The following is a 17,557-nucleotide window of genomic DNA, read 5'->3' on the forward strand; positions in this document are numbered from 1 at the left end:
GTTATCAGGGTGAGGGAAGTCTGCCTTGATAGACAATTTGGTTTTGATGTATTTCATTATATTCTGTCCACAGGAGATGTGTGGTAGCTAGTTATGGGTAGTGTCTGTTAAGAGATGTATCAAAAAATGATTGTGCTCTGGAGGAGGAAAAGGATTAGGAGGTAGCATGTATAGTCTCTCATACAAAGAACAGTTACAGAAATAATGCATGCTTAGTTCAGAAAAGGGAAGTTTGGGGAAACTTAATAGTTGCCCTGGTCCAGATGTCGCCAAACAACCGAAGTCCAACAAGTGGGTAGAAGCTTCAGAGCCTGAACCTAACATTCGGAATTGTCTAACAAAACATTCCACAACTTTAAACATTAGTCACTGTAAATAAGCAAGTAGAGTCTGAATTTTAGTGGGTGTCATTCCACTGGAAGAGCAGCCAAATGATATCACTTACCTACAACACATTTTGTTTGGAGAAATAGCCTTTGAACTCAGGTTTCCCGATTACCAGTCTAGAGTTCTCTTTACTACCCCATGTTGCAGCATCATTCCATTCCTCCTCAAACTTATTTCCAGGATGTGGCATCGCTTCATAAAAACTATGCCATCCATCAAAATCTCCACTCTGATTGTTGGAATCCAACCTCATAGGATGAACACATGCTTCTGTGTTTCAGAGAGGCATAAAAATTAGGATGATAGCAATGTGTTCCTGTTTTTAAATCACATTTCAGTAAATTGGTGATTTTTGTTATTGGTGGTTATAGGTGGAAAATGAAGCGATTTACTATGTGCATGATGATAGTGAGGAGCTTCTTGACAATTTCACCATCTTTGCAAATAGCTCAGAGCTTGGAAAACAGAGTTTGCCCCAAACTCTTTTTGTAACTGTGGAATCAGTAAATGATGAGGCTCCAATAATAACAGCCAATAACATCCTTAAGGTAAGTGCTCCTTGCTTTTTATCATAGTAATCTCAACACTACCAATTTGATTTTCTTTTGTATTATTTCTAATGTTAAATAACAAGACATAGGACTATGTATGTATAATTAACATATTCCTACTGGTTTTAAATAAATGTTAGTTGTTACCAGGACATTCTGTTTGGTAACAGTTGGGAGATGATGAATCCCAATGAGTTACCGTCAGATTGTATTTCTTGAGTGGGTGTCATTCTCACCGTATTCCCCAAGGCATAGCCTCTTCTAGTTAGGGTGGGCAGGTGAGCATCAACTCCCTAGTGTGAAGTGTGTGACGTTGGGCAAGTTATTTAGCCCTTCAGTTTGCTTTTATCGAGGTGGTGGGAAATGGAGGCAGACTTGTGAGGAGTAAGTGATAAAATGATGTAAAACTCTGCCACAGTGCCTGACACGTGGATGGGACCCAATAAATGGTAGCTGTCATTACTGAAAAACTCCAAGGCTGTACCAGTATTAGAATTAAAACAAAACAAAACAAAACAAAACAAAACAAAACAAAAACACTGTACAGTCATGTGACAGTCTTTTGCTGTTTCTGGGAGCTTCCATCACTCTTCACTCTTTCTGAGAATCCCCTGGGGGTGCTTCTTAGGCACTCACAGATAAAGAAACGTGTTTTGGCTGTCGCATGGTGTCCACCACTTGGCTCCTCCCCTGATCTGAAGCCTGTTTACGATCAAGTATCCCAATGCTTTCATTCAGCAGATTTTCTTGGTCTTAAATCACTCGTTCTCACTGATCCTTCTTCTAAAGACTTGGGCGTGAATTTGCTGTTCTGGCTTGGAGAATAATTACAGCTATTGTAGTAGTAAGTGCTCAAAAAAGAATTGTTAGCTATTTACAGTATGTGCCAGGTAACACTCTTAAGAGCTTCTAGCTCACTGAGATGTGCTACCATTTCCTTCACTGGACCATTCCTCTTTGGACAGACGAGGAAATCGCATGACAGCTGAATGACAGGCTGAGGACAGAGTGACAGCACGGGAGCCGGATGGCTTGTTCATGTCTTTTGTCATGCTCTCCAACAATGACTGACACCTAGTAAACAAAAAATATTTGGTGAAGGGAGGAGTAAATGAGAATATAAACTGTCAATTCCCCCAGCACTGGCCCACGTTTCAGAGACCGGGCTTTTGTCTCCACTCTTTCTTCCTTTAGTGTTAGCTGCATTTCTGGAAGAATCCTTGGCCCTTCGCACATTAAAGCTCCTGGGGGATTCATTCTTCAGATATGCCCAAGTATGGGAATCTGAAGTATTCACTTTGAAATTTGGATGAGACAAATCTTCCAACATATGTATGTGTCAATTTCAGCATTGTTTATACCTCTTGTGAGAGTAAATAATTAATAATAGATACTTTAAGGGTGCCTGGGTGGCTCAGTCTGTTAAGCGTCTGACCTCGGCTCAGGTCATGATCTCACAGTTCATGGGTTCAAGCCCCGCATCAGGCTCTGTGTTGACAGCTCGGAGCCTGGAGCCTGCTTCAGATTCTGTGTCTCCCTCTCTCTCTCTGCCATCCCCCCCCACCTCAAAAATAAATAAACATTAAAAAATTTAAAAAAAATAGATACTTTAGAAGTCCAGAGGAAGCTGGATAGTCATAAGGGATACAGGAGAGGTAGACATGAGCAGAGCTCACCAGGGGCTAATCTAATGAGAACATTTTATGTTGTTAAACATGTAAACATTCTGGGGTTTAAAAATCTGTTTTTACTTGCTCGAAATAGTTGGATCTAGGAATAGACTTGTTAGTGCTCTTATTTTACAGCTTGGCTCATTATTCAGCCTCTACGTTTTAAGTGACAAACTAATGGTGTTTATGCCTTTGTAACTTGTCACTTAATTTTGAGTTTACTTCCCGGTCATTGTCCAAACAGCCTGGGAATGGTTCTAGCTGGTCACATTGGTAGGCCTACCTCTGTTTTCACAGATTCTTGTTGTGCTAGTATCTACTGAATTCACTCTCAGCAAAGCGATCTGAGAAGTAGGTTGACGCCAGAGTGAGGGATTGTAGGTGTCAGCGATGATTAAAGCGCAGTTATAAAAGCTTACGTTTATTGTGTGCTTACGGAGTATAGTACTGGACATCTTCCAGAAGTGGTATCATTTTCACAACCCTACAAAGCATCTTGTTATGAATGTCCTCATTATAATGGGCACCCTGAGACCCAGAGCGGCACCAAGGGAAGGTGTGGGAAGTCTGACTGTCTCACCATCATGCTCTGCCGCTTTGCCCGCCACCCATGACTGACTCAGGCTCTGCCGGTGCATCCATGTGATCAAGGGCTGTCTTTATTAGTAAGAAAAAAGCCCCAAAGCTGTTGTGCCTCTTGCTCCTACCAAAGTGGACTTTACGGAATAGGTCTGCGGCAGTTGGATTGACACGCAAGCGTTTGCCCAGGAACCTCGGCAGAGGAGTTGGGCATTTTGCTGTGTGGTGCAAAACTGCAGGATGAGGAAGATCCAGGGGAGTGGCCTAAATCTAGACGGACATGGGGGAAGAGCTGGAGTGGGCTGAGGGACAGGAAGACCGAGGAATAAAGTAGTGAACTCTCAGGCTTCCTCGTGGAAAGGAACTGAAGCCCTCTCCTGGGTTTGGCTTGCAGCTTTGAGGTGCTGTCCGTTACAAGATGCACCATCAAGTTAACGATACTTTATTGTACTGAAAGATTCCCGTCCATTTAAGGCATTCAGAACATTAAAATGTGGGAGGAAAAATGTGTACATTAGACTGTGTACATTCTGTCTTCCCTTTAAATTAGCGAGATACAGTCTCTGCCATGAACTTGAGCTTGCTCAGGCCGTTTGCCCAGACCCTTTCCCCCCCATCCTCAATATCGGAGAGTTTCTCTCAAGAAAAAAGGAAGAGTAGCTGTGGGCAAGGGCCATTTCCTTTCTTCTTACCTTCTTCCCTGGATAGCCTGGATCCAGGCCAGGAAGGGGGCGACTTCCCAGTTTTAATGGATGTGGTCATTTGATACTGGCTCTTTCTGAATTTATTCAGTAAGAATCTCATTCCCTGCCTTGAACGTTCTGGATTAAAGTTAGAAGAACAGAGTTCAAGTGTTGTAACTTGCCCAATTTAGGCAAAATTTCTCTGAGACTCATCTTCCTTGACAGAAAAACCGTGATTGAGTTGTGGGTTGGTATATGTGTATGTGTAAAGATACATAGATTACATATATGTATATTTATTATAAAGAATTATATATATACATGTATAATAGATACATATATTATATATATGATAAGGAATTATATTATTACATATTTATTATAAGGAATTGGCTTATGTGATTATGGAGGTGGGCAAGTTCCAAGATCTGTAGGGTGAGTCGTCAAGCTGGAAACCCAGGAGAGCCAATGGTATAGTTTCCCTATGGAGGTCACAAGAAGACCTGATGTCCCAACTCAAAAGCAGTCAGACAGAAAAGAATTCTCTTTACTCCCAGGAGAATCAGACTTTTTATTCTCCTCGGGCCTTCAACTGATTGTATGAGGCTCACCTATGTGTGGGAGACTTCTCGGCTTTATTCAGTCGATTGACTTCAATGTCAATCTCATCCAAAAACATTCTCATGGAAACACCCAGAATAATGTTTAACCAAATATCTGGGCACCCCATGGCCTAGTCAATTTGACACAGAATATTAGCCATCATAGTCCCGAGATTCTATGCTGTCTTTGACTCTCTAAACAGAATCTTCTCAAGACCTTCAGCTTATCACATGACCACTTACTCTCCTTACTTGTCATCAGAGCTTGGAGAAGTGGCAAGAAGGGTTATCTGCAGTCTATTTGGGAGAAGGAGGTGGGGGCATAGAGGGTAGACTCACTGATAACATCTCAGACTCTGGATAGGACTTCACAGGCAGAAATCTGAATGTTAACCATTCTGTCATAGCATTTCAAATACACCCCTTTCTCCTGAAGTATTTTAAACAGCATGCCATTAAACCATGGGACTTGTGACTGGTTGGACTCCAAAGTCATTCAGTGGTGCAGGAAATCATTTCCGTTGTGACACCCTGGAGTTAGGACGTGGAGTTAGACCAACTCAGGTGAATCCTTTGCATTTTATCATGAAATATATTCTACTGAGTACTTTTGTATTCAAGTATGACCAGTAATTTCTGGGCATAGCTGACCAAACGTATCTGTGTCCACAAGGGGGCTTCATTTTCCTGTTTTTCAACTTTGGCTTTCAGTACTGTACATTTTGTTTTGTTGTTGTCTTTTATACCCAGAATAGAACCATTTGTTTGTTTCTGATAAGTACTTGTCATCACTAAAAAAAGCTTTGAGGGCTTGGGACAGTGGAAGAATTAGGGCAGCAAAGCCTGAGATTTTGACTGAAGGCCTAGAAGGGTCGGATAGTGGGATGGTAACTTTAGAAACACTTCACATCCCTCACATGAAGCTCAAAACAGAGGTCTGGGTTTTTAAACATTAGGATCATAATTAGGATTATCCTGGATTGTAATTAGGTCTCTAAATTCCACTGGCCTTCTGTTTAATTTAAAGGTGAATTAAAAAAAATTTATTCCAATAAATGCATTAAAATTTTTTTTAGATATGACTATTTTACCAATGACTGGGCACTAAATCGAGCCTCACCCAAAGCAGTGGGGCTGTGAACTGAACTAAATTTGGTTTGAGTGGAAATGAAGACCTGAAGTTACCAGGTCTTGTTTTGAGTGGCAGGTTTTCCACTTGTTTTGAAAGATGGTATATTACAGAGGCAAGAGGGGGCAAAAGGAGAGTAGCACGGGAGAGTAGCCACAGTGGAAAACATGCTTCATCCAGCTTCTGTATGCACAGTCCTGGAAAAAATGAGTATCTACGAGTCACAGGAAGAGAATGGCAGTGCATTTCCAAACCAGCTTATGTTCCTAAAGAAAGGAGAATAAGACACGTGGATGGATTTTAAAATGTAAAAAGTGAAAACGTAGAATCAGCGGCCTTGGAATTTTGTTAAATAGTCCAATTGTATATTTTAGAGACACTGGCGGCTTTCCGTGATGAACTGAAGACCAAAGCCTTATCATTTGAACATTAGGCTGATCAGCAATCCTGGGAGCGATTAAAAAACTGATGTCCTTAGAGGTTAGGGCTGAAAAGTCCTCAGTGGGCATATTCCCAAAGCCAAGATATAAGAGCATGCATTGACAGTACAATCATGAAACAGATGAACTATGCACCCCAAATTATGGAGAGATGCTGTGGAATTAAAGAAAAGCTGAAGTTCATGTTATAGAAGGGCTCCAGTAATGGTAATCATGATTTTTAAGTAATGTTAAAAAAAAAAGCGTATTCTATCTTTAGAACCAACTCTGATGAAGGATATGGATAATGTAAAGCTAATATTTATTGAATTCTTACTATGCGCCAGGTGAAGCTTATTCTAAGTACTTTATATAACTCAAATCACTCATTATCCGTAATAATTCTATCATTCCCAGCTTACTAATTAGGCAATTAAGGCACAGGGAAATTAAGAAACGTGCCCAAGGTTACATAGCTGAAATGGTGTATCATGCCTCATATGAAAATGTAGGAATCATGTATTTTCTGATATCCCTTTCTCAAATTCTATTTAAATAGTTATTAGATAATGAGTGGGAATGAATTAAGATATTTCATCAGCTCCCTACACTACTAAGGAAAACAGCCCCTTAGACCAGAGAGATAGCTTTTAAATCACTTAGGATTGAATTTTTAAACAAGTTGGTAACAAGCATAGATGATAAGGCTCTAGAGAGGCAGCAAAGAATGACGTAAGCTTGAAAGTATGCATAGTGTTTCTATAGGGAAGACATTTATAAATACAGATAGAAATATGAAATTTTAGTTAGCGATAATGCCACCCATTTTTAGTGTTAGTGAAATACCATGTGACTGCGTGGTTATAGAAACTCAAGACAGCCTCGTTCCATCAAATGTGATTCAATGTCTAAATATATATTTTCATCTCAACATGTTCACGACTGAATTCCTGATCTTAGTTCCCAAATCCACCCTATCTGCAGATCTCCTCATTTCAGTTGATGATCATTCTGTCCTTCTGGGTTTTGAGGCCCAAACCAGGGAGTCGTTCTTTCATTCTTCCACCTTTCCTTCTTCCACACCTCACCACATCTGATTCATCGGAAACCCTGTTGGCTCCTTCTTCAACATGCACCTAGAATTTGACCACTTCTTACCACCTCAACCACTTCTGGCCACTCTGTTCTCTCATCCCTCTCTGGGATTATTACAGTCACCTGCTAAGTGGTCTCCCTGCCTCTACCCCTGCCTTCCCTTGGTCTATTCTTGACACAGAAACCACAAGGGTTCTGTTAAGGCCCAGTTACTCCTCACCTAAAGCCCGACGATGATTCCCCATTGCACTCAAGTAAAAGCCAAAGTTCTTACAGTGGCCATCAAGACGCTGCAGGATTTGACCTTCCACTACGTTCTTGACTCCTCTTCTTGTCTTCTTCATCTCACTTGTTCTTCTCCTGCCATACTGACCTCCTTGCTGCTCCTCATACAGCTGAAGCTTGCTCTTACCTTTGGACTGTTCCCTCTGCCTGGATGTTCTTTCCCCAGATATCCACATGGCTCCTCCTTCACTTCCTTCCAGTTTTCCTCAAATGAGCCTCCTATTTAACATTCTCCCACTTCTGAGCCCCTCATTTTGATCTGTTTCACTTTTTTTTTCACAGTGCCAGGGAACTCCTAACAGTCCACGTTGCTCATTTCTTTATTATGCCTGTTGTTTCTTCCCCGTATCCCTTCATCTCCTCCTGCTGGAATGTAGGCTTCATGAGGATAGGACTCTGTTTCTTTTACTGATGAATTGTAAGCACCCAGAACATTGCCTGGAACATGGTAGATGCTCAATTAATGGTGAATTGTGGAACGAAGGTATTTAGGCAAGGTAAATATATCTTAAATTAGAGACTATTACTCAGAAATAATTGTGGATGAGCTACCCGCACAGCAAACATTGCAAGGCCATAGGCACCAGGTATGTGTTTTCCTGCAAGACAGGTAAGATAAAGGAAAATGTTTTCAGTGTGCAATGTGTGTTTTCCCTCAAATATTTAAAATCTGGTGAAATCATTCGCCTCTTAAAATAATAAATAGAAATCCTTAAATCAACCTCATGAAGTAGGTTCTAGGATTTTCTAAAATTCCATGTGGAATCTTTGCATATGCTTCCATCCTTAGCATATGCCAAGCGTACAGAAGGAGCTTAGCAGCCATCAACTTTTATTGTTATTATACTTTATGTAAGTAAATGTGCACTTTAAATAATTAATTTTGAATAAATAATTACAAATGCTATTTTTTAATTGGGACTTCATAAACCTCATAAATTCAACAAACACTACAGCATGTCCTGTATTTCATCAGGTATTTAATTATATGTCTGTTTTGAATTAAGAATCCTCATAGTTTAAAAGCTGTAGTGAATTGCTTTTGTTTTTTTTTTTAATTGTTATTTATTTTTGAGAGAGACAGACCTTGAGTGGGGGAGGGTCAGAGAGAGAGGGAGACACAGAATCCAAAGCAGGCTCCAGGCTCCGAGCTGTCAGCACAGAGCCCGACACGGGGCTCGAACTCAGGAACCGTGAGATCATGACCTGAGCCGATATTGGACGCTTTAATTGACTGAGCCACCCAGGGGCCCCTGAATTGCTTTAGTTTTTCAATCTTTGTGCAAGAAGCCAGAGTAGCATAGCTATCTAGTTTACTTGTGGGATGTGATTGGAACTGGTCTTTGCAAGATCTGTGCTTCTCTTCTTTTTAAGGTATGGGCGAATTCTGTCACCGAGATTACCAGTGGGGACCTCTGTGCGGAAGATGAGGACTCCTCCCCACAGGACCTCATCTACTGGGTCAGTCCACCCAGCAATGGGCATTTGGCTCTCAAGTCCTTTCCTGGCCAAAGCATCCAGAACTTCACCCAGGCTCAAATCAACAAGGGCCTGCTAGTGTTTGTACACACTGGTATGTCATAGAGAGAAACGATGTGAAATTAAAATATGTTTCAATCAGAGGCTAACATGAGAGTCAAACCTAGCAGTTGCTGACTGAAAACCACAAGCCATCCCCAAACCCTCTGGGCCCTGTAATTTTTTTTTTTTAAGTGGCACATTTTTGTAAGGCTAATGATAGCAAACATCAGAGAGCACCTATAACTCACACATGGCTTACTCACATGGTCATGTAAAGTCGATGCTCAAATATAACGTTCTCAGAGAGCCTTTTCCTGACCGCCCATTAAAAGAGCATCTAGTCTTTGTCCTTCCCCCTCCCTTACTGACTTCCTGACATGGTAGTAGAGACTGCTTTGTTTATTTGTTTGTTGTCTGTCTTCCGCACGAGAGTGCAAACATTTGTTGAAAGAATGAAATTATATTGAATACCTATTATGTGCCAAGTAATGGTCCTTATGTTAGAGATACATTAGTGAACAAAACAAACATTAAATAGGTGAACACGTGAATAAACTAATGAGCGACTATAACTGTAATTCTAAAAGACTCTGACATTAAAAGCCTTTTTTTTTTCCTTCCGTTAATCAATAATCCAAACAGTCACTGTAAATCTGCAGAAGGGGTGATCCAGCCTGGCTTTGTTTCCAGGCTGCCCTTGTCACTGGACAGGGAGGGGGAATGAGCCCATTCCCAGCCTGTAGGAATGAATGGGAAGGTGTAAGAGCCAGGGGGCATGATGGGAAAGCTGGCAGTCATACCTGGTCAGCTATTTTTATTAACTTCTTTGAAAATATAGTAGAGAAAATAAAGTTAAAAAAAAATCTTCTAAATTCAAATATAGTAATTTCCTAATCTTTGCAGTTAACGGAAAGAATCCCCAAATAATCTGAAAATAATTTATTATGTGAGCGCTCTCAACTAGCGGTTCCAAACCCGTAGCCTGAGGACCTCTAGGGTTAATTTTATTGCAACAAGATACTAAATCTACCACATACGGACCAAAGCATTGTTCCTAGACTGGATGATCTTTTCCATGTATGCATGTTCTCATTTTTTAAATGTGTGCAGATGTGCTGATTAATAAGATACAATTCATTTAAATAGGCACTGAATTAATAGGAAGTTTCCGCCAACGATGTGTGGTTTTGATTATTAGATACTGACAATCTGAGTATTATTAGACGAGGGCCTAGAAATGTTTTTATTTTTCGAAAAGATTATCATATTTTCAAAATCCGGAGGACTGTTCTAGCGACTCCCCCAAGGGAAGTTTCCGATTCCTACAACTATGTAGTTTGCAATGAAAAGGAATCATTGACTCTCTGGCCCTTGCTGGCACCGCAGGAAGTGTGGTCACATGACCCACTTCATTTACTCTGCAGAAGTTCTCTGAGCCATGCGAGGTAGTGACCCCATTTTAGAGATGAAGAAACTGAAGCTCAGAAAGATGTAAGTTGATCTGACCATAAAGCTGGGCTTTCTCCACTCTCTGCCACCCCACTGGAGGCCAGAGTCAGTTGAAGAACTACAGTGATTATTTGCAGTGAAGGACTAAAATGAAAATTAGCGCTCTGGATTCATTTAATAGTCAACTACCAGGTCCGTGTTCGCTTTTGGCTGGTAAGGAAAATAATTTCTCCTAAAAAAGCAGGAAGGACAGTTAAGGCAAGCTCTTTGAAAGTCAATCCATTCCATCTTCTGAACGGCTGCAGAGGCAGTGATGACCCTCAAAGTGGCTGGAGCCCAGCTGCAGGGGGGGCTGTTGCTGAGACCAGCTGGTCCCCTCAGCTACATCTGTCCATCATCGACCCCACACACAGGCTTAGGTTTAATTAGTCCCTCTTAGCATTTATATTTGCAAAGTGCTCTGCCATTAACCTAATTCATTTTTCACATAACAACCTAAGTAGGTTGATAAAGGCATGACGTGGGAGGCTAAGTGATTTCAGGCTGCCCTTCGCAAAGTACTGTCAGAAAGATCTGAGGTTGTACAACAGAAAATCTATAGGTCACCCCTACGCTCACGTTTCTGTCCTTTCCTCTTTTTGGCCATAGTGTGATGGTTAGGGCATTCCCAATGTACCATTCTAGTATTCATTTTGATGGAATTCCTTTTGATTCCATTCCCACTTTGTTTCTGGATTCGTGAAATGTTGAAAGTGCCTAGTGGCAGAAAGCATTCTCTCCCTAATTTCATGTTCCATTAAATACAACTCTCGACGTGCTATTTCTAGTGAAAACAAGCAAGCCAGCAAACAAACAAATAAAATTTGATTGTGGGTCCCTGTTTTAAATTAGGCAGGCTCAGAATTTTCTCTCTCTCTCTCTTTTTTAAACTATGACTCTTGAGTGTATTGGGAACTTTTATAAAGTCTGTAACCTTTTTTTGTGAGGACTCAGAATTCTGGGTTTGCATAGATAACAGAAACTCGAGAGGCTGGCAGGCCATTGATCAGCTCTTTATTAAATTGTGTTATTAAGGGAGTACTTGTACGTAACTGCAGAGTCTGACCCTGCCTTCTTTGTTCCTTGCCACATGTCCCTGAGGGCAACAAAGAGGACATTTCTACCCATTACATGATGCAAAGACCTGTGGGCCTCCAGATTTACTGCTGGCTGAACATTTTCAAAGGGTGATGGGAATGCGAACATCAGGCTGTCTACATTGTGAGCTTGCCTGGTGCTTTGTGAGTCAGACTGGTAAAGCGCTCCTGGGGACGGGATCGATAGGGGGCCTGTCTCAATTTCTGTAACACACACAAGTTAATTTATAACTTTATTGATAGCACTAATCCTTAGACAGAAGTGTGGGAGTACCTTTCTCCTCTTGGAGGAATATAACAAAAGCCGGGCCTGGATCACCTTCCCCACTCTTTGTCACCTTAGCAGAAAACAGCTAGTTTGAGTTCAGTGAATAATTAGAAATTATTTGGAGGGAGGGACTAAGTGTTATTTACTACCCCCTAGTTTTGACTTTAGTATTATTAAGTAAGCATTATCAATATTTCAGAAACTGCTTGTGTGTGTGTGTGTGTGTGTGTGTGCATGTACATGTGTGCAGCATGCAGACATTACTTTTGGTGGCGTAAACTGATTCCAAGATAATAAAATGCAGGTGATGAATATGTTTAAAAGATTTTTTTTAATTTCTTGGAGGTAACATCTTTGCTTTCTCTTATTAGGTCATGGCGGGGAGGAGAAATATGCATTTGAGACCTTTATTACTTTTAGTAATAAAGTTCTTTTAACTTCACATTTTGGCAACATTTGGTTTGCTGAGCTCAGTGACTCTATGAACACATTCTTCCGTTGATAGGGGGTGCTTGGCAGCGGGATCAGGTGGGAGACAGGGTGAAAGGGGGTGGCTTTTGCAGAACAACCAAAGTGACCAAGGCGTAATTCTTCTTTTGAAGGGGCCATGTCAGGAGGCTTTAACTTTCAGGTTACTGATGGTTTGAACTTTGCACCGCGACAAATATTTAGCATCACCGCTCGAGCCCTGACCATTAGCTTAGAAGTAAACCGAGGATTGAGCATCTTTCCAGGTAAGATTTTAACTCGAGTGCATTTGGGGTTAAGTGGTTTTCAATTTATTTAGAAAGTTCTACCTGCAAGGTAAGAAGTGCCATCATTTACCATCGAGTGATACCAACAACAGTTATCAAGTCACGGAAAGAATTCTGTCTTTGCAGGAACTCAGCAGAAACTAGGCTGGCTCTGTCCACCCCTTCTCTCGTTCCCTTCTCCTGCTCCTCAGAGAAGATGTGCCGGTGAAGGGCAGTGGGAGACCAGAGTCCCTGAAAGAGCCATGACGCACGTGCACTTTTTCCCTACTCCCTCCGTAGGGTCCTTGACAAAGCAAGGAGGGCCAGGCTCTGCAGTGACCATCTGAATCTTGGATTTCCTTTTTCTAAATATAAAAACCCTGTGCATCAGAGGGCTGTGAGGGATTGCATTGAGTGCTGGCTTCAGGGCCCTGAAGCCTCTGGACTGCTATTTGCCAAGAATCTTGGCTTGGCAGAGATGGAAAAATCAAAGTGCACATCTCTGGCTCAATACCCTTATTGCGGGGATAGGGAAAGATTTACCCAATGGCAGAGGTAATAAAAAAGAAGAACAAATATTTAAACTTGCTATTTAAAAAGAATGCACTGAGGGAGGCCAAACAGAAAACAGTTAAATTTATATTACAGTTTAAAAAAACAAAAACGTGCACAGTGACTTGTTTACTTGGTGTGTGTTACCAGTAAAACATAGATGGAGAAAGATATTAATCATTTCATTAATTATGGGTATTCTATAGTCACTTTAGCCGGTTGTTCTCAACCAGGAAGCTTTTAAAAATAGCAGTGCCTCAGGGTGCCTGGGTGGCTCAGGCAGTTAAGCATCAGATTTCGTCTCAGGTCATGATGTCACAGCCGGTGAGTTCGAGCCCTGCGTCAGACTCTGTGTTGATGGCACAGAGCCTGGAGCTACTTTGGATTCTGTGTCTCCCTCTCTCTCTCTGCCCCTCCCTTGCTCGCACTCTGTCTCTCTCTCTGTCTCTCTCTCTCAAAAATAAATAATAAAACATTAGGAAAAAAATTTAAAAAACATAGCAGTGCCTGGGCCTTACTTTATACCAGTTACACTGGAGTGTCTGCGATAGGAACGGCCATCGTTATGTTTTCTAAGTTCCAGGTGGTTCTGAAGCACAGCCAGGATTGAGATCCATGGGGCTAGGCACTGTTCTGATCTTTGAGTCCTTACATCCATGTGAGGTAGGTGATATATTTACAGGGGACCTGGCAGGATTTGTGGCTTACAGAGACAATGTGATTTAGCTGTGCCACCAATAAATGGTGGATAAAACTCGCATACTTCTAAGGGAGACCTAGGGAAAAGTCATAGTAACTTCAACAAAAACACAGTTTTTTAAGAGAAATATTGAAAGTTTTAGTCGCCTTAGCATTTGAGCTCCTGAAAAGAAACCTTATTAAAGTCCAGTTAAAGATACGTTGACCCGAATTCTTTTATTCCCCAAACGGTTTTATGTCCCATAATTTTTCTCTGGGAATAACTGTGATGTTTTCATCGATTTTTTTCAAGGCAATTCGGGTGGCATTTAGTGTTTAAAAATAAGCAAACTAGGAATCTGAAAATGTAGTAATTTACCAAAAAAAAAAAAAGTTCTGAAATCAGAGTAAATCTGGTTGCCGCAAAAGACTAAATATTCTTCATCTATTCTGGCTAAACTCTGGTTTAGTAATTGATGACAGTTGTGTTAGCCTACAGGGGAGTTAAAGCCACCACAGCTTAGAAAGTTTTGGGTTTCTGGCGCCTGTTTTACTGAATATTAGTTTAGCAAGAAAAATACGTGAAAGTGGACCAAATTGTCACTTTTGTGGAATTATGCAAAACATGTAGTTTTCATAGCCCTCTGTTTAATATTCGGGCTCAGCCGGGAGTAACTGACTCTTTTCCCTTTCCAATGTGCCCTGCCCCCATCCTGACACGGCCTCCCTGTGTCTGAGAACTCCACACCGGACCTTGTGCATTATTCCTACATCCCAACAGAAGCGGCTCCATTTTCCAAGCTTCCCCCTAGCTAGCACCCAAAGTCTGCTGTTGGTTTCTGAGTCGCCCCCCATCCCCAGATTGTGACTTATTTCCAACTCCAGCTCCTGGCCAGTAGGAAGGAAGTTGAAGTTTCATGTACATTTCCATTAGGTGGCTATGTCTGATAAAATCTCCACTTGGGTGGGTGTGGAAATGACAAGTGCAGAGTCCCAGATTTACGAGTTGGGATGGACCTGACGGGTCAATTGGTCCAGTTGTTCTTGGTGTTTTTCCTATCTTAACGTCCCGAGTGGTGCGGGCCCCTCTCAGATCTAGTGTGGGCGTGGTTCGGATGACCACACCTCCTCCTCTCTCTAGGGAGGCAAGTGAGCCTTGCTCAGTTGGCTTCTCCACTAGCCACTGAAGGATGTTGGTCTCTGCTGCTGTGTGAAGGTATGGGGGAATGATGATAGATGCCCCACTCTTCCTCTTCCCTCAGGACACCCCCCATCATGACAGGTGCTGCTGAGAACAGGCTCTGAGTGACCTCTGCCTCCCTCATCTATTAGCCAGTACTTTGGCTGAAAGGGAAGGGAGGCACTCCATGCCCCCCTTCCAATGTGACTCCAGGTATCAGCTGTCAGCTACTGCTGCTCTTGTCAGACCCAGTTGACCTATAGGTTCTAAAATATCAGGGAAATTCTAATGCTTTTTATAGAACTATACATTTTATAAAACCATAATAGCAGGAAATCTATTCTTGTTATAGAATGGACATTCAGATACTATCACTACCTGTGTTTTTACTGTGCTTTTCATCTTTATCTACTACAGTGGATTGTTTTAAGGATTTAAATGAAAGAATGTCTATAAAAGGAAGTTGCATCACCCCTATTTGGCATGATGCAATGTTGATAAAAAAACATTGGTGCTCAGGCAGTTTCAGAGTCATAGAACTAATAGGAATCATAAGCCCAAGACCAAGTGCCAACTCTCAACCCCAAATCTTGTGCTGGAATCATGGCAGCTCTTCTCCTTTCTGTGCGTGACTGTGTTCCAGGGCTGTGTCCATTTTAGAACAGCAGTTCTCCGAGAACGAGGTCATCATGGAGGCTCTTTATTTTGTCTCTGCGATATATCATTGGTGGATTGACATACACAACCAGGAGAATATGCACAGCAACTTAGTAATGGTGATGATGATGTAGAAATTTTGTGTGTTTTGCTCCCTTCGAGTAAGGAAATACGGCAACCCAGCATGAGTTAATTATTTTATTTTATTTTTTTACTTGTACTAGTCCCCATACCAGTTGGACTTTGACCACCAGCCTGACAGACTTTGGCCATGTTATTTTGCCTTCCTTGTGGACTCAGTCTTAAAAAGTGGCCCTGACTTGAGACCTGTAAGAATTTGTAGGATGAGCCAAAATACTTGTAGGAGTACTTAATGGGTGACTATTTTAAGGTTAACCATAGCTTCTGTGCCCTGCCTAGTTTGAAAGGCATTTTTTAACTCAGTTATTTTAAAGTAGGAAGGACTGCAGTTCTAAATGGCCTCTTTTTGTGTATGAATGAAGAAAAAACATCTACTCAATGGATATTTTAATTTTGTTATTTTGTGTATGTATATGTATAAATACTCATATACACATACACACATGTTCTATTTCTTCCTGCAAAATTTATTCCCCAGAAAATTTTATAATTTTATAACCAGTTTCTCACCTTGAATGCTACTATCGAATGTGTTTGTTTTTCTTTAGTTGTGACATGTTAGAACATATTGTGACCTCAGGACCTAGTTTTTCTGCATATCCAAATGGTACTTGGCTCTTTTACAAAGAGTGTTGGGGAGGGGTTGACTTGGAGAGTTTTTTCAAACTAGTCTAGAATATAAGCTTACACAGTAGCTGATCAGTGAAGGGTATTCATAGCAGACTGTGTTACTTCAATCCCTTAGGGGTTCAGTCATGCTACAGAGGGAATCACATCTCACCAACGGGCCATCTGTCCTTTGAGGTGGGAATTGAGGGAGAGAAGAAAGCAGAAGGAAATCACACTGTGTTGTGAGAGTTTGGAGCAGAGATTCCTAAAAACCTTTTAGTCAGCTAGTCTTGCAACACTGATTTGAATATTGTAAGACTTAGTGGGAGATAATCCAGAAGTGTAAGAAGATTGTCAATTCTCAAGGAAGAAAATGAAAGGCTTACTAATTGGTGAACTAAGAGACTTAGACTTAAGAGTACACTAACCATGCATAGCATATGCTAAGGGTCCAGGGAGTAAGCGACCACTGGGTAAGTGACATGAGTTCAGGGGAGGGAAATCTCCCATAGACTGCAATAGTCAGGGGGAGCTCTTTGACCAGACAGGTCCTGAGCTGTCCCTTCAGAATAAGTGCATTTCAGTGAATGGCAACAAAGAGGGGTGAGCATACCAGAGAGCCCAGCATGGCTGTGGAGGAGAAGACCAGGGAAGAGGTTTGGCACGATGTGTTCGGAAAGTGGAGAGGAGAATCTGTTGGATTTGTTGAGTGATTCATCATATTTCCTAACTCAGTTATCAGTCCAGCACTGAGCTTAAAGTAGTATGGTATAGACAATATAGTGTCAATTTTAAAAATATTCATTTCGGAGTAAGTGAGACCTACATTTGGCTGTTAGGCAAATTGGTTAACCTCTCTGACACTTTTTATCCCTTCGTAGTGAGGAAAAAAAATCTGTATTTCTTGGGATTGTCATGATATCCACAAGGAATGGCAGGACTGTGTCTGTGCTGTTTCCTAGTGCATCTCTACCCCTTATGTAGAGGTTGTCATGTGCGAGGCACTTGCTAATGTCTGTTGAAGAAATGAGCAAGGCCTTCTAGCCTCATGACCAGGAAACTCTGGCTGTTATGGAGGTGGTTGTTTTTCATCAAACAAACACAATAGGATATAAGTATGTTTGAGAAATGCTGTATTTAAGAGAAGGATAAAGTAGATTTCTTTACTGGGAGACTCAGAGTCTTTCACATGCAGATTTGCTTTTCAAATCTCTAAGAGGTGCATATGGAGT

The 17,557-nt window shown here is 41.4% G+C and overlaps 1 protein-coding gene across 1 annotated transcript in view; it reads left to right on the top strand.

Annotated features, from left to right (window-relative positions):
* LOC125934586 (chondroitin sulfate proteoglycan 4-like) overlaps window positions 1-17,557 on the top strand; it is a 70,440-nt gene that overhangs the window by 27,538 nt on the left and 25,345 nt on the right. The window contains exons 5-7 of the mRNA XM_049648073.1: window positions 759-935; window positions 8,775-8,973; window positions 12,377-12,508. Of these exons, the coding sequence (XP_049504030.1) occupies window positions 759-935; window positions 8,775-8,973; window positions 12,377-12,508 (508 nt within the window). The remainder of the gene's footprint in view (window positions 1-758; window positions 936-8,774; window positions 8,974-12,376; window positions 12,509-17,557) is intronic.

The sequence above is a fragment of the Panthera uncia genome, assembly GCF_023721935.1.
Source record: "Panthera uncia isolate 11264 chromosome A1 unlocalized genomic scaffold, Puncia_PCG_1.0 HiC_scaffold_17, whole genome shotgun sequence".
Taxonomy (NCBI): domain Eukaryota; kingdom Metazoa; phylum Chordata; class Mammalia; order Carnivora; family Felidae; genus Panthera; species Panthera uncia.